Here is a 20,337-nt window from a genome sequence, read left to right on the forward strand (position 1 = left end):
ATTCTTCAACTTAGTAAAACTTTATTGATAATGAACATTTAGTTGTTTGCTTCCTATATGCAGTGGTGAACTTAAAAACTTTTATACTATGTATGCCTTCAGTATACATGTTGGATTTTATAAAAACCAAATTGATAACTATTTAGACAATGAAGTAATAGTTGGATTTTCTGGTTTTATATTTGGGTTTTTACAATTTTATCCAGCCATTATTTGAATTTCATTAATTTGTTTGATTAATATTTCAGTCAACTCCATTGCATTTGGCAGCAGGGTACAACAGAGTAAAGATTGTACAGCTGTTACTGCAACATGGAGCTGATGTCCATGCTAAGGATAAAGGGTAAGCATTTGAACAAAAAAGGATTTCTTAAATGTTACTGTCCTTATAACAATCTTTGTAACGTATAAAAATCATTTTTTAAACTAAACATCATTAATATTTATTGTTTGCTGCCCTGAGGCCACAGGAGATTATAAAACCTTAAACCTACTACTCATAGGATTTACATTACACTTTAGGAGGCATGAAAAAGATATCTGACAATACCAGGAGATCTCTCCCAAGTGCCAAGTGATAGAGAGGGATAATACTACAGGAATTCTCAGGAGAGAACTATCGGTGATGACTAGAGTGGTTGGGAGGAGAGGATACTTGACCAATACCTTAAAGGCAGGTCTCAATTCAAGAAAGCAAAGAGTTTGGGGAACATTACTCTCCAAGAGAATTGATAAAATGGAGATGCTAAAGCAGATATTACAGTGACTGGACCAGCTTGGCTGAAGCAGATAATTCATGTGAGGGACAAATGAAGGTTAGGGTTAGAGAAATAAGCATTTGAGGACTTGGTATTGTAGCCTGAGGAATTCAGATTTCATTCTGTGATCTGAAGCAGGGGGTGGGGTGACTATTCTAAGAGTTTTAGGAGGTTCATTTTGGAGTGATGTGTAGGCTATGTTGGAGAAGGATGCTAGAGGCAAAAAGCAGTTAGGAAAGTGAGCATTATAAAGGTTCAGGTATAATGAGTGTCCATAATGTAGCAGAGGAAATGAAAAGGAAGGCATAGATACAAGAGATATTACAATGTAAGAATGGATGAGATTTATTGAACGTCTGGATGTGATGAGAGAGAAAGGAATAAAAAGAAAACTACATTTCAGGTTGTGAAGTTGAGTGAGATTCAATAGTACACATACTGAAATATAGAAGAAAAAATTGTTGAGGGGGGGACAATTTGAGCTCATTTTCACAGCTCTTTGTTTTATGAGATGATGGTAGGAACACAAGTGGAAGTATCTAGCAGGTAGCTGGGACTAAAATTGGTGCTCAGGCAAGTAAGGAATCCTATATTCAGAAATAGTAAGGAAAGCCATGAGCCTTTAAAGAGAAGACACATAGAACTAAAGACTAAATTGCAGGTGGCCATAACTTACTAGGGGCCACATGGTGGTGGCTGTAGCTATAAATGAGTGATCCCAAGGAGAAGGAGAAGCTTAAAGGTAGAAGTCAAGAATTTTAAGATTCTACTGTACCTTCCCACGTAGAAAGTTCTTTCTCCATTCCCATCATGAAAGAACTGGGTTTCAGTTTTTTTAAGGAATATAGCCAATTATCTTACAGGATCTCAAAAAAGTTTCTGAGAAGAGCCAGTGTTTGAGCTGAGTCTGGAAAAGAAGGGTAGAAGTGAGCCAGACCAAAGGAGGGAGAGAAATCTATCCTACACGCAGGGAGCAGGATGTGTAGAGACAGAGGGAACTGCAAGTTTAGTATACCATTATTGAAGGGTAAGGCCGGAGAAGGGGTCAGATCATTCTGTGTGCCATGTTAAGAAGTTGGAACCCTCTCTTGAAGGCATGGAAGAACCACTAAGGATGTTAAAATAAGGAGTAGCCATGTCAGATTTACCTTTTAGAAAAATTTGGCCACAGCTTGGAAAATAAATTGGAGTGGGGGTTATTTCAGTAGTGCAGAGGAGAAATAATAATAGGTTCAGACTAAGGCAGTGACCGTAGCTGTGGGGGAAAAAGGAAGGAGAATTTGAGAGAGACTTAGCAGTTAAATTGTCAGGATTTAAGGTTCAAATGGCTGTTACTGAATTTTGTACATTTTTAAATAGGTCAGATAAGCCATTTTGCTATTTAAGTAATTAAAATTAAATAAGTCTTAACTTATAAATTTCCTTAGGCCTTCGGAATCTGTAATAACACAGACTTTTTTCCCCTCTCATTGTAGTGATCTGGTGCCATTACACAATGCCTGTTCTTATGGTCATTATGAAGTAACTGAACTTCTGGTCAAGGTTAGTTCTCTTGTATTTTTCTAATTATTTTCTGTAATTACATAAAATTACTTGAAAAACATAGTATATCTGTTTTTTGTATGTTCTTAGTACTTGACAGAAATAGGAGTATTATAATCATAAAATACAGGTGATTGCTAGGTTAGCATCTGAGTGCTTTGAGATTTTTGAGATACCAAACAAATTTGAATATAAAGTAGCACTACCATCTTGTAAATAACAGATTAAGTGATTCTAGAAATCACTTTTGTAGCTAAAGGTGAACTTTCAAAACTCTGATATCAAAAAGCAATTTTTAGTGAATCTTGTATTATTAAAACCACCAAATGTATTTGCAAGATTTGCTCGGTAAGCTTCACTTCTTCCAATATGCTGAGCAGCTGTGTAACAAACAGGTTTGTAAGACTAGCAAGAAACCTCTCATTTTGACCCCTCTTGGGTGAGATGAGAAGATATCAAGAATGGATCCCAGGGCTGGGCGCGGTGGCTCACGCCTGTAATCCTAGCTCTCTGGGAGGCCGAGGCAGGCGGATTGTTTGAGCTCAGGAGTTCGAGACCAGCCTGAGCAAGAGCGAGACCCCGTCTCTACTAAAAATAGAAAGAAATTAATCGGACAACTAAAAATATATAGAAAAAAAAAATTAGCCGGGCATGGTGGCGCATGCCTGTAGTCCCAGCTACTCGGGAGGCTGAGGCAGAAGGATTGCTTGAGCCCAGGAGTTTGAGGTTGCTGTGAGCTAGGCTGACGCCATGGCACTCACTCTAGCCCGGGCAACACAGTGAGACTCTGTCTCAAAAAAAAAAAAAAAGAATGGATCCCAGGATGCTACCCATGCCTATTTCCTTCAGTCCCTCAGTCTCTACATGTATGTTTGCCCACATTGTTGAGACTTCTGATACCCTGCACCCAGTCTACCCCTTCAGTACTTTTCCTCATTCTCTCAGCAGCTGTCATGGAAACAGAAAGAGGATACTTGTTTCCAGTGCCTCTATGTGTCCTTTTGAATGTGTCCTACCATGGAATACATTTTCCCACAGAAATAACTTTATAATAATGATTAGATACTCCCAGTAGCACATGAGCCTTTTTAAATTTATAATGTGGTTGTAATGTTTATACATTTATAGCAGTAATGCTTTTGCTTCTTGAAAAACTGAATCTTGAATTCAACAGAACATGTTACTATGGATAAAAATGAAACATCAAACACATTGCACTAGGTCTTAAAGAAAACTGGGTGGTGTTTTCCTAAGACCTAGTGTTTTACTAAATAAGAATGGAAGGCTGGCTAGAGGTTATACTCAGAGAATGAGTTAGCTGAGATGAGGGTGCAAGCAGATACCAGCCTAGTAAGGTTCAGAAAAGTCAGGAGAAAGAAAGTAGATGTCTCTAAAAATAAGAAGAATCTAGCACTTTTAAATTACCCACTAATTCAGTTTATGTGTAAATTGTGATGTGACTACTTAAAAAGCTATTTTATTAATAATTTTATGCCAGTAGTAGAATTATAGTGTCAAGAGCAAATATAATAATGGATGCACTATACTCCACACAGTCAACCCACATTGGAATCTATTGTTTTAGGCTCTCAGTATTTTTTAAATTAATTTTTAAACTAAAGTATATTTAGTTGAGAGCCACCAGGATAAGTATAGAAGGATGAATGAAGAACTTTAGTCTAGATATTTAGACTGAAAAAGATAAACATAAGAGTTGCCTTCAAGTGCTGCAAGGAAGAGTATTGATCTCTTTTGCTCCAAAAAAGACAAAACAAATGGATTAAAGTTAAAAGTGCACATTTCAACTTAATGTACAAGAACCTAACAACGGGAATTATCTAGTAATTATAAAAAGCCTTGCTAGCTAAGAATTAGCTCCCCATTGTTCAAAGTACTAAAAGAGTAAGTAACTGGTTCACCTTCTGTCAAGAATTCTATAGAAGGGATTTTGTTTGATGGGAGGTTGAACTAGTGTGACTTCTGTGGTCCATCCACTCCAATACTTAGAACTGACTAAAATTTAAAAAGTCTGACAACACAAAGTGTCAGGAAGGATGTTGAGCAACTAGAACTCAAACATTGCTGGTGGCAATGTAAAATAGTATAGCTACTTTAGAAAACTATTTGGCAGTTTCTAATAAAGTTAAACATATCTTCCATGACAACATGTGTCCATAAAGAGACTTGTATAGGAATATTTATAACAGCTTATTCATAATACAGGTTGAGTATCCCCTATCCGAAATGCTTGGGACTGGAAGTATTTCAGATTTCAGATCTTTTCAGATTTTGGAATATTTGCATATATAGCACATAATGAGATATCTTGGGGAGGGAACCCAGGTCTAAACCTGAAATTCATTTGTTTCACATACACCTTATACACATAGCTTTAAGGTAATTTTATACAATATTTTTAATAATTTTTGTGCATGAAACAAAGTTTGTGTACATCAGGTCAGGTGTGGAATTTTCCACTGGTGGTGTCGTGTCTGCAGTCAAAAAGTTTTAGGTTTTGGAGCATTTCACATTTTGGGTTTTCTCATTAAGGATACTCAACCTATAGTCAAAAACTAGAAATAGTCCAAATGTCCATTAACAGGATAATAGATTAGTAAATTATGATATATCTATACTATGAAATATTCCTCAGCAATGAAAATGAACTGATACACAGCAACCCGAATGAATCTCAGAAACGTTATATGTGTGAAAGAAGCTAGATAGAAAAGTATATATTATAGAAATGTATATTCTTTCCTTTTTATGAAATTCAAGTACAGGTAAATCTAATACACGGTGCTAAAAGTCAGAATGGGGGCAAGGAATTGTCTATAAAAGGAGCATGAGGAAACATTCTGGGGTAATGAAAGTGGCCTATATATAGCTTGATTTGGGTGATGGTATCATGGATATATATCTGTCAAAACTCATCAAACCTACACACTGAAGAGTTTTGCATTTTACTATGTATAAATTATACCTCAAAAAGAGGAAAAAATTAGGTCTTGGAAAAAAAAGATAGAGGTTAAACCTAAAGCTTAAATTTTTTTTCTTTTTCCTTTTCTTTTTCTTTATTTTTTCTTTTTTTTGAGAAGGAGTCTCGCTCTATCACCTGGGCTAGAGTGCCATGGCATCAGCCTAGCTCATGGCAACGTTAAACTCCTGGGCTCAAGCAATTCTTCTGCCTCAGCCTCCCAAGTAGCTGGGATTACAGGCGCTTGCCACCATGCCTGGCTAATTTTTCTGTTTTTAGTGGAGACGGGGTCTCCGTCTTGCTTAGGCTGGTCCGGAACTCCTGACCTCAAGCTATCCTCCCACCTTGGCCTCCCAGAGTGCTAAGATTACAGGCGTAGCCACTGTGACTGGCCTACAGCTTAATTTTTAACTATTCTGAATAAAAGAGTTAAATAGGCTCTGTGGGCAGGACTAGCAATCAGCTGCTATTTTTCTGTTGGGAGAAATGTATACTTTCTGAAATAATTAGCTTAAAAAGTGAACTTCGGAAACAACCTGTTTAAGCTTGCATAACGCTAAATTACACAGTACTAATCATTCTAAATTCTCTTAAAAATTGAACATTAAATTTATTCTTTTTCCTCCCCAGCACGGTGCCTGTGTAAATGCAATGGACTTGTGGCAATTCACTCCTCTTCATGAGGCAGCTTCTAAAAACAGGGTTGAAGTGTGTTCTCTTCTCTTAAGTTATGGTGCAGATCCAACACTGCTGAATTGTCACAATAAAAGTGCTATAGACTTGGCTCCCACACCACAGTTAAAAGAAAGATTAGCATGTGAGTATAAAATTATGAATGTTCAGCTATGATATTATATCAATAAACTGAACATTTTTTCTTTCTTGTTTGTTTTTAGAAATGATTAAATAGAATATTTTCCTTAGCCATGGGTATCTATTGTTGTTTAGACTAACATATTTAATAATTTGGAAGTTTCTACTTTAGATACTGTGAAAAGAAAATATATTTGATTAATTTTTTCAAGTCGAGTCATATGCATTTTATGTGACTGTCTTATTAGATGGTATGCTTTTAAACAAAAGCATTTGGATTATTCCTATCTTTGACATGACTTTCTGGTTGATCCATGAAGTTTATGAAGCTGTGAACTTAAAGTGTTATTTTTGAGATTACTGTCTTATAAACATAGTCTCCAGATCTTAATGTCCAATGTTCTTTGGTACCTGGGCCAAGTCCTACAGTTTTCTGTCTGTAGCTGAAGTAGATACAGTGAGAAATAATCACCTCGTTCAGATACAGTATTACTGTAAATAAGAACATAAATAGGCAAATTGTATTGGACTTGTATTATTCTGGAATAATAAAGGATAATGGGCAGTTTCACAAGTATGATGAGGAAAAGAGAAATCTTGAGAAAATACCCTTAAATTCGATCATCGTAGGTAACTTAGAAATATCCAACTTGTCTAGTTCCCGGTTCTCTAATAGGTATGAGCAAAGCCATCTGCTACTGCCATAACGACAGTATAGGGATTATGATCACCCTTTGTTTTATTTCTTCACTGAGAAAAGTTTGTGCTTTGAACAATTCTGAGAACTCTCTGGTCTAGGAATATAGTGCAATACTCCAGGTATCTCTAGACCAATTATGAATTAGAGCAGACCATGAGTCTGCCATGGGCTAAATCTGTGTATACTCAGGAATGAAGTGGGCCATGACCGAGGGGAACTAGGGTACCACTGTCTCCATTTTCAGGAGTTATATTTGGAGAACATCTTTCTGGCTAATTTGGAAAATTATTTTGAAAACAATTTCGAGGAAAATGCTAGATAAGTCCCCCACCATCAATTTGATAATTCTCATAGGTTTAAATGCTTTTTCTTCGTCTAGATGAATTTAAAGGCCACTCGTTGCTACAAGCTGCACGGGAAGCTGATGTTACACGAATCAAAAAACATCTCTCTCTGGAAATGGTGAATTTCAAACATCCTCAAACACATGAAACAGCATTGGTAATGTTTCAGATTTAAGTTTTTAAAATACAATAACCAAAAACATGCCAAACTAATCATAATGTCTTACTTTAGTAATAGCATTGTTTTAAAATCTGTGATTTTTAAAAAATTAATGCTGATACATACATAAAACATTTCAAACAGTACAGAAAAATAGACAACCTCACCCCCTCAAAAGGCAATACTATTATTAGTTTGAGAATCCCTCCAGAAAAAAAAATTATTCATATTCTGGCATATATTATATGTAAATGGTACATACCATTTGCCTTCTTAGGGGTTATAAAAATTATAAATGCTTAATAGTAGAAATTTTGGAACCCACTGAAATAATGAAAAAGAAAATAATACAGCCATTCATACAAAAGCCACGTTGTATATGTCCTTCCAGTATTGCAGTTTTCTTCAAAATTAGATCTAATGTGTAGACAGTATTTTAAAGGCTACTTGCCTGATAGAGGTAATAATAATTGTGGAGCCATAACAAAGTGGATGTGAGTAGAGAAGTCTAAGGAAAAGCAGTCAGAAAGGAAAGGGAGCTAGGATAAGTGATGGGGAGGTAGGAGAGGAAATGGTGTAATTAGGGACTACCTTAAAAGTAAAAATTTCAAAGGAAAAAGGTAAGTCCTGTTGAATGAATTGTAGAACATGCTTTGGGTGGAGGAAGATAAGTAAATTAATGTGTTTAGGAACAGATTTAACTCATGGTAATCTTACTTAAGCTACTATCTTTTATGGTAAATTTTCTTCCTTATGCCATAATGTAGACTCTGTAAAATTTATGTAGAAACCTATCTATAAAACATTTTGGACTTTTTTGCTACTTGTAAGAAACGTTCAAGTAAAAAAAATAGCAAAGCTACAGACTAATAAGAAATGCTAGCGCGAAATTAAAACCACAACAGCGTTAAAACTGTACAGAAAAGCTTGGAAAGACTGACATCATGGAAAATTTTCTGGTCTGAAAAGCTAATACGTACTACATATTGTTCTCCCCTAAATATCGTGCTGTTAAACAACTCGTTTTTATTATTGATTTTAAAACATACTAGGAGTTTAAGTATTAGTTGGTAGTTACGGTGCAGGAGCAGTTTCTTCCAGGTTCCCAGAGGTTACAGGCCCTGCGCCATAATGGTAGGGTGCAATTTGAGGTGGATGTGATAAAGAATTTTGGAAAGAAACTATTTCCATTCTCTTTGCTCTCCGGATAGATGTCCTGGGATGATTACCCTTAATTACCCTTAACATACCAAAGGAGCTATGTTCACCAATTAGAGTTGGTTTTATTGAGGGTAAAGGAATGATTTTGGTGATAGCAACATCAAAGAATGGATCTGCAGCAAAGTCATGAGGATCAGATAAGCCTTATGATTAACAACAGGTTAAAATGAGAGAACAAATTTCATGTATACTGTATATTTAGATGTATAGAGTAATTTGCTGAAAAATGACCCAGAACTTTTATTCATGGATTTTTAGGTTTCTGTTTTAACTTAACATATATACATTGATTTAGTCATTCATCATTCAGACATTATTGAACACCTGATGTGGGGGATGCAAAGATAAGGGCCATGACCATAAGATAACATATTAGGCAAATGCCTACGTCCTAGCTCCTTTCCTGCTCAATACATCATAGATATAGATGCTATAGCCTCAAACTCCACATTGTATCATTTTCTACCACTGATTTTGCCAAACAGGTAATCCAAGCTCTTAATTATGCTGGAGCAACTAGTTGGGAGAGATGTAAATACTGCTCACTCAGCTTAACAGCTGTTCCATTAGTGCCATTTCCAAGCAGAGTCCAGAGCTGATGAATATTCTATTATTTCTTCATTTAAAGAAACCCTGACATTTGGGGTGTTTTCTTAACCTTTCAAACATTACATAAACACCAGGCTGTTTGGGAAGAGTTTTGAAAAGGATATTGGTCACAGTAATTTAACTTTTCACTCAGTAATGGCTTTTTCAAAGATGTAGGACAACTATAAAGTTTGATCAGAATATTTAATAACATATCATCTGGTAGATAAGATCTTCAGGCCCTGTCAGAATTTGTTAATTACTGTACATTCTGACCAATTAGAAGTCAAGAGCAAAGTTAGATCAAAAATAAAACAAAGAAGTTAAATAACTTCTTGATTGTTCTTGATTGGAAACACAAATGTTCTTAAGTAAAAATTAGTTATGTATGGTCCTTGATTAATGCTGCAATTTAAATTATTTAGCATTGTGCTGCTGCATCTCCATATCCCAAAAGAAAGCAAATATGTGAACTGTTGCTAAGAAAAGGAGCAAACATCAATGAAAAGACTAAAGAGTAAGTATATACTTAATAATTAAATATTATTGACATTTTGTTTTCTGGAAAATATCTTTATTGTCTGGCTGACTTTTTCTCTTTAAGATTCTTGACTCCTCTGCACGTGGCATCTGAGAAAGCTCATAATGATGTTGTCGAAGTAGTGGTGAAACATGAAGCAAAGGTATACTTCCTTTTTGGTATCTTTGGTAATCCAATAAGTTATTTTTTTATTTAGCAGATGAAATGCCTGACTTCCTAAACTATTTACTCTCTCATAAGTATTACTTTTTTTCTTAATCTACACTTAAAAATAGTCCTGCAAATAACTTCTCCTATAACTAATTTTTTGTTAGAAAATCTATAGGTTTGTTCAAATATACCTTATTCCTATATGTCCTTCCTTCTCCATTCACTTTAACCACACCCCACTGGTTGAAGATATTTTTAAGGACTTTTTCTAACAAGTACACACTCCAGAATATCCCCAGCTGGAGACATACTGATTCTGACCTAGTAGTCTTTTCTCACCCACGTCTTCTATTTCTTGGTTGCCATGGCTGTTATTTACCCCAGCCACAATTTTTCTTTCCCCCTGTTATTTCTGTAACTAAGTCAAAAGACTTGAACAAAAGGAAATAAGTTATTTAAATAATTTGACTAAAAATATTATACCTCCCCACTATTCTTTAATTGGCTTTTGTGAACAAAGCATTTTATTCGTTGAATAATTATGTTTTCATCAAGGCTAGAAATCATTTCTTACCTAGGAACTTTTAAAAATGCTCCTCAGTAAAAGATATACATAGCATCCCAGATTGAAAAGAGATGACATTCACCTAATACAGCAGTTTTCACAGTTTTTAGCCACAAATCCTTGGCTTCTTCGGACAGAATCTTTAGTTGAAACTCAATATATTGTATAACAGAGAAAGAATGGACCTGCTCTGGATGAAGGGAGAAGAAAGGAATAGAGACCATTTTTCCTTGGGTGGCCCCAGAGGCCCTTCCCTAAGTGAACTTTGCAGAATAGTTTTCATCTGTCCTTTCTTGGATTTCCATTCACTCAAAGGAACCACTTAGAATTTTCCAGTTTCTTTTTGTGTTGCCTCTCAGTGTCCTAATTTCTCTTTGATTTGGGGAATTCTTGATAATGTATAATCTTGATCTTTCCTATTGTAAATTATTGAATAAAATAAAGTTTATTTCCGCTTGACTGCTTGGCATATCTCATTTGTCTCTCTGTTCTATAACTGTTCGTTGATTGCTTTTTTCATACATATGGTACGTTATTTGAAGAGTATCTGGATGCATATTAAATTTGAGTTGTGAAACTCAACGAAACAATCTCAACTGGGGTAATGAACTGTCCAGATTTGTCCAGTGAGAATTCCCAGGAACACAGGACTTTCGGTGCTAAAACTGGGGAAGTCCTGGGCAAACCAGGACAGGTTGGTCACCCTAATCTTAACACAAAGTAGTATCTAAATAAAGTTTTCAAGTGGATATTTTTCACATTTCAGTGAGTTTGGGTATGTGAATAAATAATTTAATTGCCCTGAGCATTTTAAATCAGTTTTTCAGGTTCTGTGCACATGGAGACTAGCTATTCAAACTCAAGTTTTAGATTCGTTGAGTGGGTCTTGGCTATATTGCTATTGAAATATTCTCTCATTCCATGATTATGAATTGGCCAGTGTCTCAAAACACAGTAGTGTCCACAGTATTGATTACTGAGGAGCTTAATTTCTCAGTTATATTTTGAAGAATTGTTTTCGATGGTAAGGATGGTGGGGTGGGGATGAGATGGGGTAGTCTTACAGTTGATTTTTTTTTTTTATTATGAAAAATTTCAAAGATACATCTAAGTTGAAAGAATTTTTCGGAGAGTAACTATATAACCACCACTTAGGTTCTGTCACTAACATTTTACTATATTGTTTTATTACATATCAATTTCTCCCTCTCCCTATCAATATATTTTCTTTTTCACATTTCAAAGTAATTTGAAGATTACTTTACACTTCCTCCTGAACAATTGTATATGTACATCAGCTAGAGTTTGGTATTTGTTTATAGTTTTTCTTTGGATATAAAATTTACGTGCAATGAAATGTACAAACCTTAAATGTGCATTTGCTAAATTTTGATGAATACATATACCAAAACCTCTATCAAGATATAGAATATTATCTCATGGCAGAGGTAATACCCTGTCCCAGGCAGACTCTACCTCTAGAGGTAACAGCCATTTTGACTTTTTCTGACATAGGTAAGATTTGCCTGTTATAAGCCTTCATATCCAGGAATCATACAAAATACACTCTTTTTTGTAGACTTTTTCCACACCATATAATATTTTGGTGGTTCATCTGTGTATCAATAATTTGTTCCTTTTATTGCTGAGAAGTATTCTGCTGTATGAATATACTATAGAATGTTTATCTATAAAGATTATACTTTGCCTAATGTAGAAAATTAAGCCAATAGAAACAAGTGTTTTAATGCTAATTTATCTCCGGCTTTATTAGTGATGTTGTCTATCTTTGGGTTAATCGCCACATTTCTACACTTCAGATCCATAAAAATACATGGATTCAACTTTTTTAGACAATGTGTAGCTCTAAATATAGTGAATCTGTGAATGCTTTAATGCTAAACACAACTGGTATTCAACATCTCACCTTAAACCCAAAATTAGATCTTCCTTCTGATGTCAGCCTTCATGGATTGGTGAATTTATGCTCTAGATTTAAGCAAAAATACTTGCTTTGGCACTGGATAATAGACTTCATGAAAGAATTGAGACTTAAATTAGTAGCAAGTATTAAATACATGATTGGATGGTTTTAAATTTTGCATTGTAGGCTAATTTCAACTTTTTCTGCATTTTTAAGGTCAATGCTCTGGATAATCTTGGTCAGACTTCTCTGCACAGAGCTGCTCATTGTGGTCATCTACAAACCTGCCGCCTACTCCTGAGCTATGGGTGTGATCCTAACATTATATCCCTTCAGGGCTTTACTGCCTTACAGATGGGAAATGAAAACGTGCAGCAACTACTTCAAGGTATTAAATGCTTCCATGAAGTTAATGTTTTAAAATTTACCTTTAAAATTTTTCACATATCAGGTGTTACAGGTAGGAGGTGGTAATAAAAAGAAAATTTTTGAGAATTTTTGGCTATTTCTAAACTAATTGTACTTTTAATCAATAGTCAATGCCCAAATGTCATTAAATGATAATTATGATGTTTCAGTAGCATTTTCTGCCTGATTTCTCTGAGTTAAATAGATTGGCTTTCACATTTTTATCAAGAAAGCTTTTTAGAATAAGATACAGTAGTTGCCATTTCTGTTTAAAGAAATATTTTAAAGGTAGGTATCTCTTAGTATAGCAAACCTCGTGAAACTAATATCCTAAATACTGGCTCAGCTTCTTCACTTTTTTTTATACCCTGCATATTTAAGGCATGTAGAGTTTGTATAAGGTAATAAATTATGTGGCTTACTAAAACATAAATATTAAATAACTGAATACACTCATATTCAGTAAATTTTAAAATATTTAGATCGAATATCTGTATACATGGTGTAGATGAAGCATTTCAACCTAGAAATCTGATCCTATAAATTTTAAAGTATCTTTGTCTACATCTCTAGCTTTTATTAGAATTTAATGGAGTAGCTTTGACATCTCAAAGCTCAGATGAGAAGAAGTGTAATAAATCAACCTTTTCTGTCTTTAACAATCATTCTCGGTGATCCTTATGCCTGTGGTATAGAAACCACATTTTTGAAAACACTGCTTAAACAGATGAAGGCAGACAGATAAAACCTCCTGAAATTTGCCAAAACAGAACTAACTGCAAGGCTACTTTTAAGATTCCTTTACTTACCCATATATTAAACATTCATTTCAGTGTCAGTTTGGGGAGTAAAAACACTAGTCCTATCTGGTTGCCTAGTGATAGAATTTACAGTCTTGCCAGTTTTATGCTAAGTACTATCACATACAGCTTTACTTACCTTTCCAACTAGTTTCTTAGAATAAATTATTGAAGTGGAATTTCCAGGTCAAAGGGTAGCATATAATTGTCAGATTATCTTCTAGAAAGGTTGTATGTACCGTTTTACACTCTCATAAAAGTGTAGGAAAGCACCTGTTTTCCGTCAGCACTGGGCATTATGATTCTTAATATTTTCCCTGGGTGAATGTACATGGGTGAATTACAGAAGTGATAAAATCCGTTTTTAGTGCAAACTATAGAAATACTGTCTATGTAACTCCCCGTTTCCTCTCTGCCTACTAGTGTATGACAAAAAATGGTATCTCATTTTAATTTGTAATTCTGATTATGTGTAAGTTTGAACATATTTTATTAATAGTATGTTTATTGGCCAATTCTCTTTTGAGTGTGTATGAATTGCTTGTTCATGTCCTTAGCCCAATTTGTCTGTTCAGGCTTTCCAGGGTATTTATCTCATAAAGACACCTTGTATATTAAATATATTCTTTTTTGAGATGCATATTACAATATGATTTTTTCCATTTTGTTCTTTAACACTGTTATTGCCTGACATGTTTTTCCAAATCAGTTTTCTTTTTTGGTTCTGTCTTTGATGTTACTGCTCTAAGTTACTTCTCTATTTCAAGATATAAAAATGTTCACCTTTGTTTTCTTCTAGTACTTTTAAGGTTTAATTTTTTTATACCTGAGTCTTTAATCCATATGGATTAATTTTGTCCTAAAGTACAAGATAGATGTTCTCTTCTTTTTCTGAGATTTTAAGTGAACTGTAAACAGAATTTCAGAGCTGGAAGTGACATTAAATATTTTCTGGTCCATCTTCTCTCTTTAGAACTAAAAAAATCTGAGGCCCAGGAAGTTCAGGTGACTTGTTCCAGTTCAGATAGCTGTAATAGTTAATCGTAGAACCACGGTTAGATTTCTGGCCATTGCTCTCCTAATTTAATACTTTTCCACCATTCCACATGGTGTGGTTATAGAGCAGGCCTTCTTTCATCATCTATTTTATGTTCCTTCATATTGCTTAAATCACACTTTGTATTTATAACATTGTATACATTTACATATATTGTTTATATGTATTATGTTTCAAAAAGTTTTAAGAGAATCTTACTGTATTTTCCCCCACTGCCATGGAGATTTCCTACGTAATCTACCAAACTGTAAAAGAACTTTACTTTCCAATAAGATGCCTCCCACAAAGCTCGGCTCCATCTTTTAAATAGAATTTAATCACTCTTTCCCCCTCTCTCTTTCTAGAGGGTATCCCATTAGGTAATTCAGAAGCAGACAGACAATTGCTGGAAGCTGCAAAGGCTGGAGATGTAGAGACTGTAAAAGTAAGATGCAATCTTATGTTTTTGTTAACTTTGGATTTTTATTTTGACGTTGTTTAATGAATCTGTTCTATTATAATGAAGAGCCTGTTTATTTATATGTGCCTTGCTTTAAAAGGTCAATAATATAATCTAGTTCTTCTCTGCAAATAAGGAGCATTGAGTAATAAAAGAAAAAGATGTTTCAGTTTCACATGCATCTGAGTAAATATCACATTCACAAATTTAAATAAACTCGTAATACCAAATGGGTTTTGCTTAAAGAACCTAGTCATTTGTCCCTGTAAAAGAATAAAGTGTATCAAATTATTGTACCTTACTGTGTACATATGATACATAAAACAAAAAGGGAAAAAACAGTATGTCACTTCTGTCTACAGATTTCTTCTGATTTCCTCATTTTTTTGCCTCCTCTACCTCTGAGGATTCAATATTTTAGTAGAGCAGTAATACAGTGTTGCCACTTCTCAAAGTCACTATCTTCCAATAATCTTCAATTTGTGTAGACTGAAATATTTTTCAATATTTTTTAAAAGTCAAAAAACAATCCGAGGAAGGATTACTTTAGGAAAACTGCTACAGGAGACTTTCAGATTGTGCTAGTGCTATTTGAGAGGGCACTGACAGGTAATAAAGAGTTTTATGAAAAAGTTAAATTTATTGATTTAATTTATGGCAGAAGTAGCGATTCGAAATAATTTCACTATTTCTGCATAATGTTTTCAGTCGTAAACAAACCCACTCCACAAAGTCAGTAATTTTAGATTTTCTGAGAAAGAAATATGAATGTTGGTCTTATTTGAACTGAAGCTTCAAGGGAATTTATTCATTGTCTTTTTAAATGAAGAGCTTTCTAATAATTGATTTAAAAATCTATGTGATCATTTTCTGTTACTTTATCTGTATAGATAGTATTGACATCTCAAATAACTTAAGATTTTCTTTTTTATTAATTAATTTTTCAAAGATAATGAGTTCTCACCTGTAATCCTAGCACATTGGGAGGCCAAGGTGGGAGGATCACTTGAGGCCAGGAGTTCAAGAGCAGCCTGGGCAACATAGCAAGACCCCATCTCTACAAAAAATAGAAAAAATAGCCAGGCATGGCTCATGCCTGCAGTCCTAGCAACTCAGAAGGCTGAGGCAGGAGGATCCATTGAGCCCAGGAGTTTGAGGCTGCAGTGAGCTATGATTGTACCACTGCACTCCAGTCTGGGTAACAGAGCAACAGCCTGCCTCAAAAAAAAAAAAAAAAGAAAGAAAAAAAAATGCTACGATAATGCAAATTTATTTGAGTTGTTTATTCTCATCCTTTATATTCGCATTCCCTTAAGTAGGAGGCAAAAAGGATATTGAAAGGAGGATTTTGTTTGTTACTACTGACTTATGGAAAAACAAGTTACATGAGTTCAAAGGTAGTGAGTTGGGGGTTTTTTGTTTGCAAGAGATGTGGTGAAAATTAAGTTAAAGACAACTAGTTAAAGGGCAACTAGCTGATTTTTTGTGTGTGGGGGCAAGGAGAGTAATACAAAATTTAAAGTCCTCATTCACTCAAAGAGCGTAAAACTAGATTTAGTAAATGAAGTTTTTTTCTAAATAAACTTTAGTAAACAAAGTTTTCTAAACTTCGTTTTCATGAAGATAGAGGCAGTCTGGAGGAGGAGATGAAGAGGAGATGAGGTTGGGGGCAAGACTTGATAAACAAATAATGCTATTGGCTTGAGGAAGACCATCTCTCCCCATGATAGGTATCAGGCTGTCTTCCCTCCCCTCTGCTTTTAAAATCACTTAATGGAAATTTATCTCCATTAGCCTTTCCATTTCCTATCTGTCTCTAGGCAGATGACTCTGTATGAATCACTCTGTATGAATCACAACATCTGCATATTACCCAATGAATACTTAAAATATGTACCCAGTTACGTTTGTTTAGTCATTGTTCTAAGGTACAACTTTAAAACATCAGGCTAAGTACTTTTTTGGGCACCTACTATTAGAAGACCTATCTCAGAGTGACAAACTTAAACTGAGATGTAGGGGATAGAATGCCCTGTGATAACTGTTAATACTAAGCCTAGCAGCACTTGGTACCTATGTTAAGAATACTCATTCCCAGGGGCCCTGCTTCATACCTACTGAAATCTCTTGAATGGGACTCTGAGTCTGTATATCTAAGAAGCTCTTGTTTGGGTAGCACAGAAGAGCTTTCCCAGTCCAGTGATTAAACCCCTTTGAGGTAAACGCACTGATAGCTGGCTCTTTTGGTTTATTGAGCTTAGGATAATGTCTGCTTTTAGGATAGCTTAGAGGGAAAGAGTTTTTACTAATACTGATATTCTTTTGACTCTCTGAGCACTGTGATTTCTTATGTATATTGATTTTCTTCCCCAAACTTCCATGCTTTTCATGCAAAATACCCTTAAGTAAGTATTTTGAGTGTCATTCTTAACAGTCTTTCTCAAGTAGGCTTCCTCATCTGAACCAAAGAACACAGAAAATTATTTGAGTGACTGTTTTCTTAGTTCTCCCAAGGACTGTACATAATCATTAGCATTCTCTTAATTAATTCATTCCATATAGTGCAGTATGATTCTCTCAGTGTAGTTCCTACACCACCAGCATCAGCACCATCCAGGGAACTTGTTAGAAATGCAGATTTTCAGGCCCTACAACAGTCACACTGAATTAGAATTACTTGGGAGTGGGGCCCAATGCATGTGAAAGTTTAAGAACCACTGGTCTAGTGCAGTACTTCTTAAACTTTAATGTGATTACAGATAACCTGAGGATCTTGTTAAAATGCAGGTTCTCACTCAGTAGGTGTCTGAGATTCTGAATTTTTAACAAGCCCCCCTGGGTGGTGCCGGTACTACTGTGATCCAGTGTACCTCTAAGTATGTTTGCCACAAAATGAAAGTTGCTGATAATTGGTACTTAGGTTACCTTTATGTAAATAGTAGTGGTAATGATAAAAATTTACCAGGCTTTAGGAAGAGCAGAATATACAGGTATGGATGAAGGGACCAGAGGGATTCCCAATAAATAAGAATAGTAAATAGTTTCTGAGAATACTGATTTAATGAGACAAGAGAAAAGTCAGACATTTTGAAATTTCTACTAAATGAGTTGAAACAAGAAATGAGAATATATAGCATCATGTATATACTGTGTTCCATCCTGCAGAAACTGTGTACTGTTCAGAGTGTCAACTGCAGAGACATCGAAGGGCGTCAGTCTACACCGCTCCATTTTGCAGCTGGGTATAATAGAGTGTCTGTGGTAGAGTATCTGCTGCAACATGGAGCTGATGTGCACGCTAAAGATAAAGGGCAAGTACCAACAATTGTCGTGGCCTCTCTTTCCTTACCTTTATCTGACCTCTTCAGGAAAATCTGAAAATATTTTTATGATAATTGGTAGCTCTTTTTTTCCCCAGGGAAGTCTTTTTCCTAACACTGACTTAAATATAGCTGCTTAATTTCCGTTAAGATTTTATGATGGTTAGCATTTATATAAAGACTTACTTGCATAATTCCTTGTAATTTTATAATGGCCAGGGAGATTACATTGGTGGGTTTTTTGTTTGTTTGTTTTTTGTTTTTTTCTTTTTTTCTTTCCACTCCTGAATAGGAACATGAACCCCGGACCCTCAGATTAAAAGTCTGCTGTCCCACTGACTGTGCTGTTTGGACATAGTACTGATTTTTTAATATAACAAATTTTCAAATTTTCATTGAGGATATTTGAATTCTTCTAATTTATCTTGAAATTATTTTTCATTAAAAATATACAATTCCAGGCCGGGCGCGGTGGCTCACACCTGTAATCCTAGCTCTCTGGGAGGCCGAGGCGGGCGGATTGTTTGAGCTCAGGAGTTCGAAACCAGCCTGAGCAAGAGCGAGACCCCGTCTCTACTAAAAATAGAAAGAAATTAATTGGACAACTAAAAATACATAGAAAAAATTAGCCGGGCGTGGTGGCGCATGCCTGTAGTCCCAGCTACTCGGAAGGCTGAGGCAGGAGGATCGCTTGAGCCCAGGAGTTTGAGGTTGCTGTGAGCTAGGCTGACTCCACAGCACTCTAGCCCGGGCAAAAGAGTGAGACTCTGTCTCAAAAAAAAAAAAATATAATTCCAGATGTTGAGTATATAGATGTTTGTCATATTCTCTACATTTAAAATATTTTAGATATTTTTTCCCTAACCCCCCCCAAAAAAGAATTTATTTCTGCTTTCAATAGATTTAGGTTCTATAACGTACAATCATTATAATTCCTTATGCAGTTCAAGAAATATCTTCATCAGTTATATATTATTACTTAAATGAAAATATATCTTTCTCTGGCATTATTGCTCATTTAACTTTTCATTTCAGAGGCCTTGTACCTTTGCACAATGCATGTTCTTATGGACATTATGAAGTTGCAGAACTTCTTGTTAAGCATGGAGCAGTAGTTAATGTAGCTGATTTATGGAAATTTACACCTTTACATGAAGCTGCAGCAAAAGGAAAATATGAAATTTGCAAACTTCTGCTCCAGGTATATTTTAGTACTTACTGTGGACAGTGTGAATTACATAGAATATGTTTATGATTTTTTTAATAACGATATTATAAAATAGTAAGAGGGTAAAAAACAAAGTTATCTAATTCTGTACCTAGATTTTAAAATAAATGTCATAAATACTATTTATATTTTAATCCTCAAGTATGTTTACCACACCTAGACTTATTTTTGTATGTAGTCAACCATCATCATGTGGTAACTCTTTGATTCTTTATTTTTCCTTTTTAGTACTTTAACCTCAAAATATTTGATAAATTATGTAGTTGATAAGCCAGATTTATTTACCATTGATAAAACACTTTATTTCATTGTTTGAAAAATAAAATCAATACAACATGAAAGTTAATTTTTTTTAAAAAGTAGACTTTATGTTTTCAAACAATTTTAGGTTCACAGAAAAATTGAGAGGAAGGTACAGAGATTTCCCATACACCTTCTGCCCCCACACATGCATAGCTTCTCCCCTTATCAACATCCCGTACTAGAATCTGATACATTTGTTACAATTGATGAATCTACATGAAAGTTAATTTTTAATGAAATACTACTTTATTTTGAACATAGTTTATAATTTTGACCATATTAATGCATTTAAAAACCTAGTAATGTTTAACTGCTTCTGTTCTCTTTTTATTATACTTTTTTGTGTATAAATTAAACATTAATAACAATGTTGTTAATCTTTAAGGTAGACTCGGTATAAAATGATTTTCTTTAGTATAGTTACATTGACTATTTTCTCATTGACCAAAGGTCACACTTAAGCCACTTCCTCCTCACTTTCTGTTTTTTACACGTCTAG

The 20,337-nt window shown here is 34.8% G+C and overlaps 1 protein-coding gene across 1 annotated transcript in view; it reads left to right on the forward strand.

Annotated features, from left to right (window-relative positions):
* The window catches only part of TNKS2 (tankyrase, TRF1-interacting ankyrin-related ADP-ribose polymerase 2), a 61,112-nt gene that overhangs the window by 19,056 nt on the left and 21,719 nt on the right, over positions 1–20,337 (forward strand). Inside the window, exons 5-14 of the mRNA XM_012659663.1 lie at positions 249–343; positions 2,234–2,300; positions 5,908–6,094; positions 7,170–7,291; positions 9,529–9,620; positions 9,708–9,786; positions 12,500–12,671; positions 14,893–14,972; positions 18,153–18,298; positions 19,343–19,508. Coding sequence (XP_012515117.1) covers positions 249–343; positions 2,234–2,300; positions 5,908–6,094; positions 7,170–7,291; positions 9,529–9,620; positions 9,708–9,786; positions 12,500–12,671; positions 14,893–14,972; positions 18,153–18,298; positions 19,343–19,508 — 1,206 coding nt within the window. The remainder of the gene's footprint in view (positions 1–248; positions 344–2,233; positions 2,301–5,907; positions 6,095–7,169; positions 7,292–9,528; positions 9,621–9,707; positions 9,787–12,499; positions 12,672–14,892; positions 14,973–18,152; positions 18,299–19,342; positions 19,509–20,337) is intronic.

Source organism: Propithecus coquereli, unplaced genomic scaffold, assembly GCF_000956105.1.
Source record: "Propithecus coquereli isolate 6110/MARCELLA unplaced genomic scaffold, Pcoq_1.0 Scaffold63, whole genome shotgun sequence".
NCBI classification, from domain to species: domain Eukaryota; kingdom Metazoa; phylum Chordata; class Mammalia; order Primates; family Indriidae; genus Propithecus; species Propithecus coquereli.